An 18,220-nucleotide genomic window follows, 5' to 3' on the forward strand; every position below is an offset into this window, starting at 1 on the left:
AATACCATTGGACACTAGCGAAAATTGCGATATCCCATTTAAGTTAACAAGAAAACAATTCCCACTTCGTCTGGCTTATTCCATGACAATTACAAAATCGCAAGGACAAACATTCGATAAGATTGGTGTTCTCCTACCTGATCCTGTATTCACACATGGTTAATTATACACTGCATTCTCTAGAGTAACAAGTTATAAAGGTTTTTCAGTTCAAATTGTACCTGGTAGAAGTCAAGGAAAGATCTTTGAAAATGCTGAAAATGACTATACATTTAATTGTGTTTACAGAGAAATTTTAACTTAATTTATGTTTCGTTATGAAATTTGTTTAGATGCTTGAATGAATAAAAAATGCACTAATCCAGTTGGTTTTTGATTTTACACTGTGAATAAAATGTATCATTAATCCCTTACTGCCAAGTGACGTACTATCCCGTCCATGTGCCCTGGGACTTAATTCCCAGGGACGGGATAGTACGTCACAGCGATCAACGGCGCCCACGGCGCCCCTGATAATCACAGCTGACACACGGCACATTGTGTCAGGGGCGGTCACGGACCGCCCCCGACACGTTGACCCCTTGCACACCATGATCAAACACGATTGCAGTGTACCGGGGGTTAAAGGGAAGCATCAGCAGGGAGGGGGCTCCCTCCATGCTTCCCTGAGCCCCCCACAGCAGCGCAATGTGCAGCGCTGCTGCAGGGGGCTCCATCCCTGCAGGTCCCCGAATCCAAGATGGCGACGGGGACCTTCGGGGGCCTGCAGGGAGCTGGCTTCCTCATGCCTGCAAAGTGCAGGCAAGGAGGAAGCCTGTGTAGTGCATGTGACAGATTGCTGAACTGTCACAGCAATCTGTGATGTGACAGATCAGCGATCTGTCACAGGACAGTGATGTCCCACCTGGGACAATGTAAAAAAGTTAAAAAAATAAAAAAAGTGTAAAAATAATGTTAAAAAAAATCGCTAAATAAATAAATAAAAAATATTCCCTAATAAATTAATTTTTTGGAAATAAAAAAACAAAACAATAAAAGTACATATATTTGGTATCGCCACGTCTGTAACGACCCGCCCTATAAAACTGTCCCATTAGTTAACCCCTTTAGTGAACCCCTTAAAAAATAAAAATAAAAAACGAAGCAAAAAATAATGATTTATTATCATACCGCCAAACAAAAAGTGCAGTAACACGTGATCAAAATGACGCATATAAATATAAATATCCATGGTACCACTGAAAATGTCATCTTGTCCCGCAAAAAACAAGCTGCCACACAGCATCATCAGCAAACAAATAAAAAACTTATAGCTTGCAGAATAAATCGATGCAAAAATAATTTTTTATATAAAATTGTTTTCATTGCATAAAACCACCAAAACATAAAAAAAGACCTAAATGAGGTATCTCTGTAACCATACTGACCAAAAGAATAAAATTGCTTTATCAATTTTACCGCAGGCGGAACGGTGTAAACGCACCCCCCAAAAGAAATTCATGAAACGTTGGTTTTTGCTCATTCTGCGTCCCAAAAATCGGAATAAAAAGCGATCAAAAAATGTCACATGCCCGAAAATGATACCAATAAAAACGTCAGCTCGTCCCGCAAAAAATAAGACCTCACATGACTCGGTGGGTCAAAATATGGAAAAATTACAGCTCTCAATATGTGGTGATGCAAATACTATTTTTACAATAAAAAGCGTCTTTTTGCGTATGACAGCTGCCAAAACTAAAAACCGCCATAAATAGTTAATTAAACCCCCCCATTATCACCCCCTTAGTTAGGGAAAAATAATAAAATTAAAAGAAAATGTATTTATTTCCATTTTCCCATTAGGGCTATGGTTAGGGCTAGGGTTAGGGCTAAGGTTAGGGCTAGGGCTGAGATTAGGGTTAGGGGTGTGTTGGGGTTAGGGTTGGAGTTATAATTGGGGGGTTTCCACTGTTTGGGCACATCAGGGGGTCTCCAAATTCAACATGGCGTCTGATCTCAATTCCAGCTAATTCTGCGTTGCAAAAGTCAAATGGTGCTCCTTCCCTTCCAAGCTCTGTCATGCACCCAGTGTTTTACCCCCACATATAGGGTATCAGCCTACTCAGGACAAATTGCAAAACAATTTTTGGGGTCCAATTTCTCTTGTTGCCCTTAGTAAAATAAAAAATTGGGGGCAAAAATATCATTTTTGTGGAAAAAAATGATTTTTTTATTTTCACGCCCGGGCGTTATAAACTTCTGTGAAGCACTTGGGGGTTCAAAGTGCTCACCACACATCTAGATAAGTTCCATGGGGGGTCTAGTTTCCAAAATGGATTCACTTTTGGGGAGTTTCAAAAGTTTAGGTACATCAGGGGCTCTCCAAATGCACATGATACCCGGATACCCGCAGACCATTCCATCAATGTCTGCATTCCAAAACGTCACTACTTCCCTTCCGAGCCCCGACGTGTGCCCATACAGTAGTTTTCTCCCACTTATAGGGTATCCGTGTACTCAGGACAAATTGGACAACAACTTTTGGGGTCCAATTTCTCCTGTTACCCTTGGGAAAATAAAAAAATTGGGGACTAAATGATCATGTTTGTGGAAAAAATACGATTTTTTTATTTTCATGCCCGGGCATTAAAAACTTCTGTGAAGCCCTTGGGCGCTCAAAGTGCTCACCACACATCTAGATAAGTTCCTTGGGGGATGTAGTTTCCAAAATAGTGTCATTTGTGGGAGGTTTCCACTGTTTAGGTACTTCAGCGGCTCTCCAAAGGCAAAATGACACCCGCAGACCATTCCATCAAAGTCTGCATTCCAAAACATCACTACTTCAATTCCAAACCCCGACGTGTGCCCATACAGTAGTTTTCTCCCACATATGGGGTATCGGCATACTCAGGACAAATTGGAAAACAACTTTTGGGGTCCATTTTCTCCTGGTACCCTTGGGAAAATAAAAAAATTGGGGACTAAATGATCATGCTTGTTGAAAAAATAAGATTTTTTTTATTTTCATGGCCGGGCATTATAAACTTCTGTGAAGCCCTTGGCGGTTCAAAGTGCTCACCACACATATAGATAAGTTCCTTAAAGGGTGTAGTTTCCAAAATGGTGTCAATTGTGTGGAGTTTCCACTGTTTAGGTACATCAGGGGGTCTCCAAAGGCAACATGACACCCGCAGAGCATTCCATCAAAGTCTGCATTCCAAAACGTCACTTCTTCCCTTCCAAGACCTGACGTGTGCCCATACAGTAGTTTTCTCCCACATATGGGGTATCGGTGTACTCAGGACAAATTGGACAACAACTTTTGGGGTCCATTTTCTAGTGTTAACCTTGGTAAAATGAAAAAATAGTGGACCTGAAGAATTTTTTTTTGTGAAAAGTTAAATGTTCTTTTTTTTTAAATATTCAAAAAATTCCTGTGACGCACCTGAAGGGTTAATAAACTTCTTGAATGTGGTTTTGAGCACCTTGAGGGTTGCAGTTTTTAGAATGGTGTCACTTTTGGGTATTTTCTATCATATAGACCCCTCAAAGTGGCTTCAAATGTGATGTGGTCCGTAAAAATAAAATGGTGTTGCAAAAATGAGAAATCATTAGTCAACTTTTAACCCTTATAACTTCCTAACAAAAAAAATTTTGGTTTCAAAATTGTGCTGATGTAAAGTAAACATGTGGGAAATGTTACTTATTAAGTTTTTTGTGTGCCGTATCTCTGTGATTTAAGGGCATAAAAATTCAAAGTTGGAAAATTGCGAAATTTTTAAAATTTTTGCCAAATTTCCGTTTTTTTCAAATAAACGCAAGTTATTTGAATTAAGTTTTACCACTATCATGAAGTACAATATGTCACGAGAAAACAATGTCAGAATCACCGGGATCTATTGAAGAATTTCATAGTTATTACCTCATAAATGGACAGTGGTCAGAATTGTAAAAATTGGCCCGGTCATGAACGTGCAAACCACCCTTGGGGCTTAAGGGGTTAGTATTATTCAGATTATTCATGATTATTATTATTAACTTCATTTTAATTTACAACCTGCGTAAGCGCTATTGAATGTTGTCATTATTTACTTTAGTTTAATCACCAGCAGCGTTAATTAGATAGCAATGAGCGTGCCGAGCGCTAGCTGGCTGGAAACAGCTAGTATTATAAATATAATCAAACATTCTAACCCTTTTTTGACCATAGCCCTTAGTCGTAGAGTATGGCAGTGTTGTAATATCCCGGGAATATAGGGAATATCCCGGCCAAATGTTATCCTGCTGGAAGAAATATATCTTCCATCCAGCACTACACTCTTTGCTGCACCACACTTAGCAATGTCAAAGTGATCTAATCATATACCACTAGGCAGTGGCGTAACTACAAAGTTATAGGCCCCGGTGCGAACTTTCAAATGGGCCCCCCCAATGCCAAAATACACGCACATCTCCGCTCCGTACACCTCGTACACGTGCGGCTCCGCTCCATACACCTCGTACACGCTCCGCTCACCTCGTACACACACGGCTCCGCTCCGTACACCTCGTACACACATGGCTGCGCTCCGTACACCTCGTACACACAGGGCTGCACTCCGTACACCTCGTACACACACACGGCTGCTCTCCGTACACTTCGTACACACACGGCTGTGCTCCGTACACACACGGCTCTGCTCTGTACACCTCGTGCACAAACTGCTCCATACACCTCGTACACACACTGCTCCGCTCACCTTGTACACACACTGCTCCACTCCCTACACCTCATACACACATGGCTGCGATCCATACACTTCACACACACGGCTCAGCTCCGTACACCTCCTACACACGGCTGCACTCCATACACACACGGCTCCACTCCGTACACCTCGTTCACACACGGCTGCGCTCCATACACTTCGCACACATGGCTCCGTTCCGTACACCTCGTACACACACGGCTGCGCTCACCTCGTACACACACGGCTCCACTACCTACACCTCGTACACAAACGGCTGCGCTCTGTACACACACGGCTCCACTCACCTCATACACACACGGCTCTGCTTTGTACACCTTGTAAACACATGGCTGTGCTCCGTATACACACGGCTCTGCTCTGTACACCTCATACACACACCACACGGCTCCGCTCCGTACAGCTCATACACACATGGCTCTGCTCCGTACACCTTATACACATGCTGTGCTCCATACACTTCATACACACGGCTCCTCTCCGTACACTTCATACACATATGGCTCCCCACACCTCATACACACTTGGCTCTGCTACATCCACCCTGTTAACTCCTCACCCCACACATAAACATACCCTCATCCAGCAGTGCACCATGACAACCAGCATAGCAGAGTCCTGCATACACTGAGGGCTGTGCGCACTGGACCTGTGATGAGGTCACAGGAGGGGAGGAGTCAGGTGGTCACATGATCAGGGGCCTCAGACAGAGCGCACAGAGCAGCCAGTTGCAGCCAATCAAAGAACGGAGCTGCACAGCCAATGAGCAGCTACAGCTCAGCGATCGGGCCCCTGAGGACTCCGGGGCCCCGTCGCAGCTGTGACTGCTGCGACCGCGGTAGTCCCGCCCCTGCCACTATGGGTAGATGAAGGTAACTGTTGAGAAAAGGAAAGAAAAAAAGGATCCATAAGCTGGATATAAAAAAATTTGCTTTTTATTTTATTCCAATAAAAAGGAAAAAAGTGTTGTCCAGACATATCTAATATATAAAGCTCAAGTGTGTGTATGTATATATGTGTGTACGTCCAGGATTGGCATCCGCACTGTCACAGCTACAGCCATAACATTTGGCACAGTCACACGTCTGGACCCCGAGAGCGTCATAGGCTATGTTGTGAGGCAAAATTTTAACCCTGCGCGTTCCAATTCACCAAACAATTTTGCCCCTATCTACATAATGGGGAAAAAGTGTGTGTATCAAGCCCCACCCCTCATTATGATGTCATAATGGTTGCCATGGCGACGCTGATGTCATCATAGGTTGAAAGCCCCGCCGCTCATTATGATGTCATAATGGTTGACTAGGGGATGGAGGATGTGTGATGGGTATATGGGCACTGGACTATGGGATGGAGGATGTGTGATGGGTATATGGGCACTGGACTATGAGATGGAGGATATGTATGACGGGTATATGGGCACGGGACTATGGGATGGAGGATGTGTGATGGATATATGAGCACTGGACTATGGGATGGCGGATATGTATGATGGGTATATGGGCATGGGACTATGAAATGAAGGATGTGTGATGGGTATATGGGCACTCGACTATGGGATGGCGAATATGTATGATGGTTATATGGGCATGGGACTATGGGATGGAGCATGTGTGATGGGTATATGGGCATGGGACTATGGGATGGAGGATGTGTGATGGGTATATGGGCACTCAACTATGGGATGGAGGATATGTATGATGGGTATATGGGCACAGGCCTATGGGATGGTGGATATGTATGATGGGTATATGGGCACGGGCCTATGGGATCGTGGATATGTATGATGGGTATATGGGCATGGGACTATGGGATGGAGGATAATTATAATTTGCTGTAACTAACCACAGTAAGTTACTATGCCGGGCAGCGCCTGGCTCTTCAGCTAGTTATAAATAAAATCCAACATTCAAACCCGTTTTTGACCGTAGCCCTTAGTCGTAGAATAGGGCAGTGTTGTAACAACGGAAGTACTATATAGGAGTTTTAACGTCTTCTGACATCACAGTATAAATAACATTTTATAAAGCTTTTTAGAAAAAACAAAGAATACAAAGCACATATCATTGAAACAGTATGACAGTAGTATATAGACTTTCTAAATAGATATAAAATTTAATCCAAAAGCTAATATAAAAACGTTAGGCCATAATAGACATATAATGGAAAAAAGCAATGCAAAAAAAGTTTGTGGCATCTAATTAATGCAGTTAGAAAAAACTTCACTGCAGGGAAACACTGGCATTAAGATGAATTGTCCTGGCTAGTGTTGAGCGATACCATCCAATATTCAGAAATATCGGATCAGATTGGATCGGCCCGATACACAAAAAGTATCGGGTATCGCTGATTCCGATACCGGAAGTCCCATTCAAGTCAATGGGACAGAAATATCGGAATTAAAAAAAACCCTTTCTTGCCTTGTAGATCCTGTTTGGGAGGGGGGAAGAGTGTGGGCGGTGCGTGGGTGGACAATGTGCGTGTCTGTGTGTGCGGGCGGGGTCTGTGCGGGCCTCTCGGGGGTCTGTGTCGACTGTCGGGGGCCTGTGCCGGCTGCCGGTGGTCTGTACGGGCCTCTTTGGGGTCTGTGCCGACTGTCGGGGGCCTGTGCCGGCTGCCGGTGGTCTGTACGGGCCTCTTGGGGGTCTGTGCCGACTGTCAGGGGCCTGTGCCGGCTGCCGGTGGTCTGTATGGGCCTCTCGGGGGTCTGTACAGGCCTGTCAGGGGCCTGTGCCGGCTGCCGGTGGTCTGTACGGGCCTCTCGGGGGCCTGTGCCGGCTGTTGGTGGTCTGTGCTGGCTGCCGGGGGCCTGTGCCGGCTACCGGTGGTCTGTGCGGGCCTGCCGGGGGTCTTATGTGTGTGTGTGCAGGCATCGTCCGATGGGACTACAAGTCCCATCGGGCGATGCCTTCTACAATGACAGTGATTGACACATTAGCCAATGATGGGACAGTAGTAGTCCCATCATCCGGCTAATGTGATGAATGTAAAAAAAAAAAACATGCTACATACATACTACATATATACTACATTCATACAACATACATTCATACTACATACTACATACATGCTACATATATACTACATTCATACAACATACATACACACTACACACATACTACATTCATACAACATACATACTACATACATGCTACATATATACTATATTCATACAACATACATACATACTACATACATGCTACATGTATACTACATTCATACAACATACATACATGCTACATGCATGCTACATATATACTACATTCATACAACATACATACATACTACATACTACTTACATGCTACATATGTACTACATTCATACAACATACATACTACATACTACATACATGCTTCATATATACTGCATTCATACAACATACATACATACTCCATACATACATACAACATGCTACAGACATACAACATACATACATACTACGTACTGCATACATACTACATACATACTGCATACAATACATTCATACAATACATACATATAGACATACAGTACATATAACATAGAGTACATGCTCACCATCACTTGTCACTTTGATCCCCAAAGCCAGTGTCATCTGTGGAAAAATATGAAAATAACAAACAAGCCATATACTCCCTGATCCGCAGAAATCAACGCGTGTCCCACGCCTGGGGAGATCGGCAGCATCAGCTGATGCGACCACTCTCTACGGGGCTCCAGGAATCCAGTGACGGGAGGTAGGTATCCTTCCGCACTGTATTCCTCCGCCCCTTTAAAAAAATAGTACCTGGTCTCACTTTATGGCAAAAGCTGCATGGGAACTTTCTCTCACAGCAATGCCAAAAGTGAGACTAGGGACTATTTTTTTTTACAGTGGCGGAGGAATACAGTGCGGAAGGATACCTACCTCCTATCATTGGATTATTGAAGCCCCTAGAGAGCGGTTGCATCAGCTGATGCTGCTGTTCTCCACAGGAGATCGGCGTGGGACCCTCGTGGATTTCTGTGGATCAGGGAGTATATGGCTTGTTTGTTATTTTCAGATTTTTTCATAGATGACACTGGCTTCGGGGATCAAAGTGACAAGGATGGTGAGTATGTTCTCTATGTTATATGTACTGTATGTCAGTGTATGTATTGTATGAATGTATTGTATGCAGTATGTATGTAGTACGTATGCAGTATGTAGTATGTATGTATGTTGTATGTCTGTAGCATGTTGTATGTATGTAGTATGTATATAGTATGTACTATGGATGTATGTTGTATGAATATAGTATATATGAAGCATGTATGTATTATGTAGTATGTATGTATGTTGTATGAATGTAGTATATATGTAGCATGTATGTAGTATGTAGTATGTATGTATGTTGTATGAATGTAGCATACATGTAGTATGTATGTAGTATGTATGTATGATGTATGAATGTAGTATATAGAATCATAGAATCATAGAATCGTAGAGTTGGAAGGGACCTCCTGGGCCATCTGGTCCAACCCCCTGCTCAAAGCAGGATTCGCTAAATCATCCCAGTCAGATGTCTGTCCAGCCTCTGTTTGAAGACTTTCATTCAAGGAGAACTCACCACTTCTTGTGGCAGCCTGTTCCACTCATTGATCACTCTAACTGTCAAAAAGTTTTTTCTAATATCTAATCTGTGTCTCCTCCCATTCAGTTTCATCCCATTGCTTCTAGTCTTTCCTTGTGCAAATGAGAATAAAGTTGATCCTTCTACAATGTGACAGCCCTTTAGATATTTGTAGACAGCTATTAAGTCTCCTCTCAGTCTTCTCTTTTGCAAACTAAACATTCCCAAATCCTGCAACCTTTCCTCATAAGACAGGGTTTGCAGACCGGTCACCATTCTGGTCGCTCTTTTCTGAACTTGCTCCAGTTTGTTGATGTCTTTTTTAAAATGTGGTGCCCAAAACTGGACACAATATTCCAGGTGAGGTCTGACCAAAGAGGAGTAGAGGGAAATAATGACTTCACGTGATCTAGACTGTATGCTTTTGTTAATACATCCTAGAATTGCATTTGCCTTTTTTGCTGCTGCATCACACTGTTGACTCATATTCAGTCTGTGATCTATTAGTATACCCAAGTCTTTTTCACATGTGCTGTCACTTAGCCCTATTCCTCCCATTCTATATATGCTTTTTTCATTTTTATTGCCCAGATGTAGTACTTTGCATTTCTCCCTGTTAAAAACCATTGTGTTAGTTGCTACCCACTTCTCCAGTTTATTTAAATCTTTTTGAATCCTCTCTCTCTCTTCTCTAGTATTAGCTATCCCTCCTAGCTTTGTGTCATCAGCAAATTTAATAAGTTTACCCTCAATTCCTTCATCTAAATCGTTGATAAAGATGTTGAACAATACAGGGCCCAGGACAGAGCCCTGTGGTACCCCACTTGAGACATTCTTCCAACTGGATGTGCAGCCATTTACGACCACTCTTTGGGTCCGATGTGCAGCCATTTACGACCACTCTTTGGGTCCGATCACTAAGCCAGTGATCTATGTTATATGTATCATGTATGTAGTATGTAGTATGTATGTTGTATGAATGTAGTATACATATAGTATGTATGTAGTATGTATGTATGTTGTATGAATGTAGTATATACAGTATGTAGCATGTATGTAGTATGTATGTATGTTGTATGAATGTAGTATATATGTAGTATGTATGTATGTTGTATGAATGTAGCATATATGCAGTATGTATGTAGTATGCATGTATGTTGTATGAATGTAGTATATATGTAGCAAGTATGTAGTATGTAGTATGTATGTTGTATGAATGTAGTATATATGTAGCATGTATGTAGTATGTAGTATGTATATATGTTGTATGAATGTAGTATACATGTAGTATGTAGTATGTATGTATGTTGTATGAATGTAGTATGTATGTAGTATGTAGTATGTATGTATGTTGTATGAATGTAGCATGTATGTAGTATGTATGTATGTTATATGAATGTAGTATATATGTAGCATGTACAGTCATGGCCAAAAGTATTGACACCCCTGCAATTCTGTCAGATAATACTCTGTTTCTTCCTGAAAATGATTGCAAACACAAATTCTTTGGTATTATTATCTTCATTTAATTTGTCTTAAATGAAAAAACACAAAAAGAATTGTCCTAAAGCCAAATTGGATATAATTCCACACCAAACATAACAAAGAGGGTGGACAAAAGTATTGGCACTGTTCGAAAAATCATGTGATGCTTCTCTAATTTGTGTAATTAACAGCTCCTGTAACTTACCTGTGGCACCTAACAGGTGTTGGCAATAACTAAATCACACTTGCAGCCAGTTGACATGGATTAAAGTTGACTCAACCTCTGTCCAGTGTCCTTGTGTGTACCACATTGAGCACGGAGAAAAGAAAGAAGACCAAAGAGTTGTCTGAGGACTTGAGAAACCAAATTGTGAGGAAGCATGAGCAATCTCAAGGCTACAAGTCCATCTCCAAAGATCTGAATGTTCCTGTGTCTACCGTGCGCAGTGTCATCAAGAAGTTTAAAGCCCATGGCACTGTGGCTAACCTCCCTAGATGTGGCCGGAAAAGAAAAATTGACAAGAGATTTCAACGCAAGATTGTGCGGATGTTGGATAAAGAACCTCGACTAACATCCAAACAAGTTCAAGCTGCCCTGCAGTCCGAGGGTACAACGGTGTCAATCCGTACTATCCGTCGGCATCTGAATGAAAAGGGACTGTATGGTAGGAGACCCAGGAAGACTCCACTTCTTACCCCGAGGCATAAAAAAGCCAGGCTGGAGTTTGCCAAAACTTACCTGAAAAAGCCTAAAACATTTTGGAAGAATGTTCTCTGGTCAGATGGGACAAAAGTAGAGCTTTTAGGGCAAAAGCATCAACATAGAGTTTACAGGAGAAAAAGAGGCATTCAAAGAAAAGTACACGGTCCCTACAGTCAAACATGGCGGAGGTTCACTGATGTTTTGGGGTTGCTTTGCTGCCTCTGGCACTGGACTGCTTGACCGTGTGCATGGCATTATGAAGTCAGAAGACTACCAACAAATTTCGCAGCATAATTTAGGGCCCAGTGTGAGAAAGCTGGGTCTACCTCAGAGGTCATGGGTCTTCCAGCAGGACAATAACCCAAAACACACTTCAAAAAGCACTAGAAAATGGTTTGAGAGAAAGCACTGGAGAATTCTAAGGTGGCCAGCAATGAGTCCAGACCTGAATCCCATAGAACACCTGTGGAGAGATCTAAAAATGGCAGTTTGGAGAAGGCACCCTTCAAATATCAGGGACCTGGAGTAGTTTGCCAAAGAAGAATGGTCTAAAATTCCAGCAGAGCATTGTAAGAAACTCATTGATGGTTACCGGAAGCGGTTGGTCGCAGTTATTTTGGCTAAAGGTTGTGCAACCAAGTATTAGGCTGAGGGTGCCAATACGTTTGTCCGGCCCATTTTTGGAGTTTTGTGTGAAATGATCAATGTTTTGCTTTTTGCTTCATTCTCTTTTGTGTTTTTTCATTTAAGACAAATTAAATGAAGATAATAATACCAAAGAATTTGTGTTTGCAATCATTTTCAGGAAGAAACTGAATATTATCTGACAGAATTGCAGGGGTGTCAATACTTTTGGCCATGACTGTATGTAGTATGTAGTATATATGTATGTTGTATGAATGTAGTATATATGTAGCATGTATGTAGTATGTATATATGTAGCATGTAGTATATATGTATGTTGTATGAATGTAGTATATATGAAGTATGTATGTAGTATGTATGTTGTATGAATGTAGTATATATGTAGTATGTATGTAGTATGTATGTATGTTGTATGAATGTAGTATATATGTAGCAAGTATGTAGTATGTATGTATGTTGTATGAATGTAGTATATATGTAGCATGTATGTAGTATGTAGTATGTATGTTGTATGAATGTAGTATATATGTAGCATGTATGTAGTATGTATATATGTTGTATGAATGTAGTATACATGTAGTATGTAGTATGTATGTTGTATGAATGTAGTATGTATGTAGTATGTAGTATGTATGTATGTTGTATGAATGTAGTATATATGTAGCATGTATATATGTTGTATGAATGTAGTATACATGTAGTATGTAGTATGTATGTTGTATGAATGTAGTATGTATGTAGTATGTAGTATGTATGTATGTTATATGAATGTAGTATATATGTAGCATGTATGTAGCATGTAGTATATATGTATGTTGTATGAAGGTAGTATATATGTAGCATGTATGTAGTATGTATGTATGTTGTATGAATGTAGTATATATGTAGCATGTAGTATATATGTATGTTGTATGAATGTAGTATATATGAAGTATGTATGTAGTATGTATGTATGTTGTATGAATGTAGTATATACAGTTGTGGCCAAAAGTATTGACACCCCTGCAATTCTGTCAGATAATACACAGTTTCTTCCTGAAAATGATTGCAAACACAAATTCTTTGGTATTATTATCTTCATTTAATTTGTCTTAAATGAAAAAACACAAAAGAGAATGAAGCAAAAAGTAAAACATTGATCATTTCACACGAAATTCAAAAAAATGGGCCAGACAAAAGTATTGGCACCCTCAGCCTAATACTTGGTTGCACAACCTTTAGCCAAAATAACTGCGACCAACCGCTTCCGGTAACCATCAATGAGTTTCTTACAATGCTCTGCTGGAATTTTAGACCATTCTTCTTTGGCAAACTACTCCAGGTCCCTGATATTTGAAGGGTGCCTTCTCCAAACTGCCATTTTTAGATCTCTCCACAGGTATTCTATGGGATTCAGGTCTGGACTCATTGCTGGCCACCTTAGAAGTCTCCAGTGCTTTCTCTCAAACCATTTTCTAGTGCTTTTTGAAGTGTTTTGGGTCATTGTCCTGCTGGAATACCCATGACCTCTGAGGGAGACCCAGCTTTCTCACACTGGGCCCTACATTATGCTGCAAAATTTGTTGGTAGTCTTCTGACTTCATAATGCCATGCACACGGTCAAGCAGTCCAGTGCCAGAGGCAGCAAAGCAACCCCAAAACATCAGGGAACCTCCGCCATGTGTGACTGTAGGGACCATGTTCTTTTCTTTGAATGCCTCTTTTTTTCTCCTGTAAACTCTATGTTGATGCCTTTGCCCAAAAAGCTCTACTTTTGTCTCATCTGACCAGAGAACATTCTTCCAAAACGTTTTAGGCTTTTTCAGGTAAGTTTAGGCAAACTCCAGCCTGGCTTTTTTTTATGTCTCGGGGTAAGAAGTGGGATCTTCCTGGGTCTCCTATCATACAGTCCCTTTTCATTCAGATGCCGACGGATAGTACGGGTTGACACTGTTGTACCCTCGGACTGCAGGGCAGCTTGAACTTGTTTGGATGTTAGTCGAGGTTTTTTATCCAACATCCGCACAATCTTGCGTTGAAATCTCTTGTCAATTTTTCTTTTCCGTCCACATCTAGGGAGGTTAGCCACAGTGCCATGGGCTTTAAACTTCTTGATGACACTGCGCACGGTAGACACAAGAACATTCAGGTCTTTGGAGATGGACTTGTAGCCTTGAGATTGCTCATGCTTCCTCACAATTTGGTTTCTCAAGTCCTCAGACAGTTCTTTGGTCTTCTTTCTTTTCTCCATGCTCAATGTGGTACACACAAGGACACAGGACAGAGGTTGAGTCAACTTTAATCCATGTCAACTGGCTGCAAGTGTGATTTAGTTATTGCCAACACCTGTTAGGTGCCACAGGTAAGTTACAGGTGCTGTTAATTACACAAATTAGAGAAGCATCACATGATTTTTCGGACAGTGCCAATACTTTTGTCCACCCTCTTTTTTATGTTTGGTGTGGAATTATATCCAATTTGGATTTAGGACAATTCTTTTTGTGTTTTTTAATTTAAGACAAATTAAATGAAGATAATAATACCAAAGAATTTGTGTTTGCAATCATTTTCAGGAAGAAACTGAGTATTATCTGACAAAATTGCAAGGGTGTCAATACTTTTGGCCACAACTGTATGTAACATGTATGTAGTATGTATGTATGTTGTATGAATGTAGTATATATGAATTATGCATGTAGTATGTATGTATGTTTTATGAATGTAGTATATATGTAGTATATATGTAGCATGTTTTTTTTTTTTTTTACATTCAACACATTAGCCGGATGATGGGACTACTACTGTCCCATCATTGGCTACTGTGTCAATCAATGTCATTGTAGCAGGCATCGCCCAATGGGACTTATAGTCCCATCGGACAATGCCTGCACACACACAAGACCCCCGGCAGGCCCGCACAGACCACCGACAGCTGGCACAGGCCCCCGAGAGGCCCGTACAGACCACCGGCAGCCGGCACAGGCCCCCGGCAGCCGGCACAGACCACCGACAGCCGGCACAGGCCCCCTAGAGGCCCGTACCGACCACCAGCAGCCGGCACAGGCCCCCAACAGGCCTGTACAGACCCCCGAGAGGCCCGTACAGACCACCAGCAGCAGGCACAGGCCCCCGAGAGGCCCGTACAGACCACCGGCAGCCAGCACAGGCCCCCAACAGGCCTGTACAGACCCCCGAGAGGCCCGTACAGACCACCGACAGCCGGCACAGGCCCCCGAGAGGCCCGTACAGACCACCGGCAGCCGGCACTGGCCCCTGACAGGCCTGTACAGACCCCCGAGAGGCCCGTACAGACCACCAGCAGCCGGCACAGACCCCCGACAGTCGGCACAGACCCCCCGCAGTCGGCACAGACCACGCATCATGATGCGCACAGACTGCACATCATGATGACATCATTTCAGCAGCCAATCACAGCCACAACAGTGGCTCATTGCATTATGGGGACTTCCGATTCCGGTATCCGATATTGAAAAAATATCGGTACTCGGTATCAGAATTCCGATGCAGCGAATATCGGCCAATACCCGATATTTGCAGTATCGGAATGCTCAACACTAGTCCTGGCACATCAAGATTAGAACGGCCCCTCATTTTTTTCTCTCCTTTTTTCTAAATGTATCCTATGGTCAATGGACTTGGATCCTGGTTGCACTATTAGGCCGGGGTCACACTAGAGAGAAATACAGATGAGTGAGAGGCGTAAAAACCACGCATTGCACACGGATCAATGATTCCTATGGGGCAGCTCCCATCAGCCGTATATTTCGTGTGCGTATTTTACGGTCCGTGCCAATCACAGCATGCTGCGATTGTCAGCGCATTACGCCCATAATACGCCAAAGCAAGTCTATGGGTGCACAAAAAATATGGATTACACATGGACCAGATGTGTGACTTGCAAGCCGGCAATTCAGTGCGCGATACAGTAAAATCACACTGACAGGTTTACTAAAGAAACGAAAGAATAGATATATACACATAGAATATATATATATATATATATATATATATATATATATACACACATGTAATTGAGATATATATATTTATATTTCATACAGTTCTTCATAGCCGAATAGCCGCTAATTCAATTGCCAGCTTCTGTAAAAATTATTCCAAAACCGGACATGAAATGACGCATGGATTACATACAGTAAACCATTTAATTTAATGTTTTTTTTATCCTTGACTAATAATTAGATTAGGTTTTTTGTGTCAAATTTGGGACCTCTAGGTGTTCAATTAAGGGGTTAATTTGTTGAAAAAAAATGCGTGGGCTCCCGCGGCAAAATCGCAACCAGAGAGGTAAAGCAGATGAGTGATGGCAGATTTTAATAGCCCTGAGAGGGACCATTGTTTTAACTCCCCCTCCCGGCTACAGAAATCTGCCCCCAGACACCCCAGAAAAGGTGCATCTATAAGATGTGCCTTTTCTGGCACTTAACTTCTCTATTCCCATTGCCCTGTAGTGGTGGATAATGGGTTAATATTAATGGATTAATGTCACCTTACAATTAGATGGTGACATTAAGCCGATTAATAATGGAGAGGTGTCAATTAGACACATATCCATTGTTAACCCTAGACTATTAAACGGTTAAAAAACACACACAGACATTAATTAAAAATTATTTTAATGAAATAAAAACACCTAGTTTTTGACAAGATTTATTGCTCTGGTAATCCAAAAATAAACCATGGACCTGTAACAAAACTAAAACAAAAAAGCAACCATATCCTTACCTCTCTGCTGCTCAGTCACGTCCCCGGCTGCAATCCAACAGAAAGGGTTAAGTGGTTTACACAGGGACCGATGCTAATGCGTCCAGCAGCATGTAAACCACTGCCAGAAATAATTATTTCATCTTTGTGCAGCCTCCCTGGCTGCCCTAAGATGAACTAGTGAGCGTAGGAAAGTCTGCATTTTTTCCCATGCTCATTAGTTCACCTCTGGCCAGCCAGGGGACTCCGCACAGCCTCACTGACGTAACTGGCTGACCTGAGGTGAACTGATGAGCGTGGGAAAAAATGCAGAAACTTTCCCACGCTTATTAGTTCATCTCAGGGAGGCTGCGCAGAGATTAAATAATTCATGTGTTTATTGGCTTTATCTCGCTATTTCAAATACTAAGCTGTGAGATGTGACTTCTTTTCATTATGCAAATTCAGCACAAAACTGCTTCTGCAATTCCTGCCTTTGCTTTTATACAGACTGTGATAGTGCTTCAGGATTAGCTTTACTATACCATGTCATGCGATAGCTGCAAGACATTATGGGGGAAATCTGTTTAGCTGTGCCTGAAGTTATATAAGTTGTCTCTCATGCAGTCTTTTGCTTTGTGTAAAATGTCGGCTGCCATTTTAGATAAATTACGTGAGTTAAATTGTAAGATATTCAAATTTGCAAGGTGAAATGTTGGAAAATTGGTCAAAAATTTGTTTGCATTAAACAAATTCTCTCCTCTGTAATTATTCTGAATATTACTGTTAGTAATAGCAGTAGAATTGTTATTTGTTTTGTTTGTTTTTATTTCTAGAATTCATAAACTATAGATTTACAGTTGGACATGCCTTTGGAATAATCTTGGGAGGTCTAGTAATTATTTTCGGGATTGTCTACTTATACTGGAAAATTGTAAGAAAGAGGAGAAATGGTAAGAAAACAAATTATGACATATTAAATAAAGGAATGATCAAAAAAATGAAATGCAAAACCCCTTTAATAAAGACCCTAAAATTAGCATAGTCCACATCTATGGAACCATGCAGCATTTTTCAACAGAAGAATGCTAGGCCGCATGTTTCATGTGCTATTGTGAACAGGCTGCATGACCTAAATGTGCTCCAATGGCTGCAGCATCTCCAGACTTTTCTCCCATTGGTCAGTGATTATACAGCAGCTGCCAACAAAGGATCTTGATTATTTGCCCAAGTGCATTCAGTGTGGCAGAACTTTCTTCAAATAGCCATTAATAACCTCATTGATAGCAACCAAGGCTGTAAGGGTGCGGATTTCTTCACAAGGTGCTAATACTTGGGGCGTGGCCTGAGCTGGCGATGGTGTAACACGCACGGCTCAGGATCTCTG

General features: G+C 41.7%; 1 protein-coding gene across 1 annotated transcript in view; it reads left to right on the forward strand.

Moving 5' to 3' along the window:
• Positions 1-18,220, forward strand: part of LOC141085010 (cell adhesion molecule CEACAM5-like) — a 139,242-nt gene that overhangs the window by 95,000 nt on the left and 26,022 nt on the right. Inside the window, exon 10 of the mRNA XM_073569935.1 lies at positions 17,670-17,786. Within this exon, the coding sequence (XP_073426036.1) occupies positions 17,670-17,786 (117 nt within the window). The remainder of the gene's footprint in view (positions 1-17,669; positions 17,787-18,220) is intronic.

The sequence above is a fragment of the Dendrobates tinctorius genome, unplaced genomic scaffold (assembly GCF_039654945.1).
Source record: "Dendrobates tinctorius isolate UK_male_01 unplaced genomic scaffold, ASM3965494v1 ptg000028l, whole genome shotgun sequence".
NCBI classification, from domain to species: Eukaryota; Metazoa; Chordata; class Amphibia; order Anura; family Dendrobatidae; genus Dendrobates; species Dendrobates tinctorius.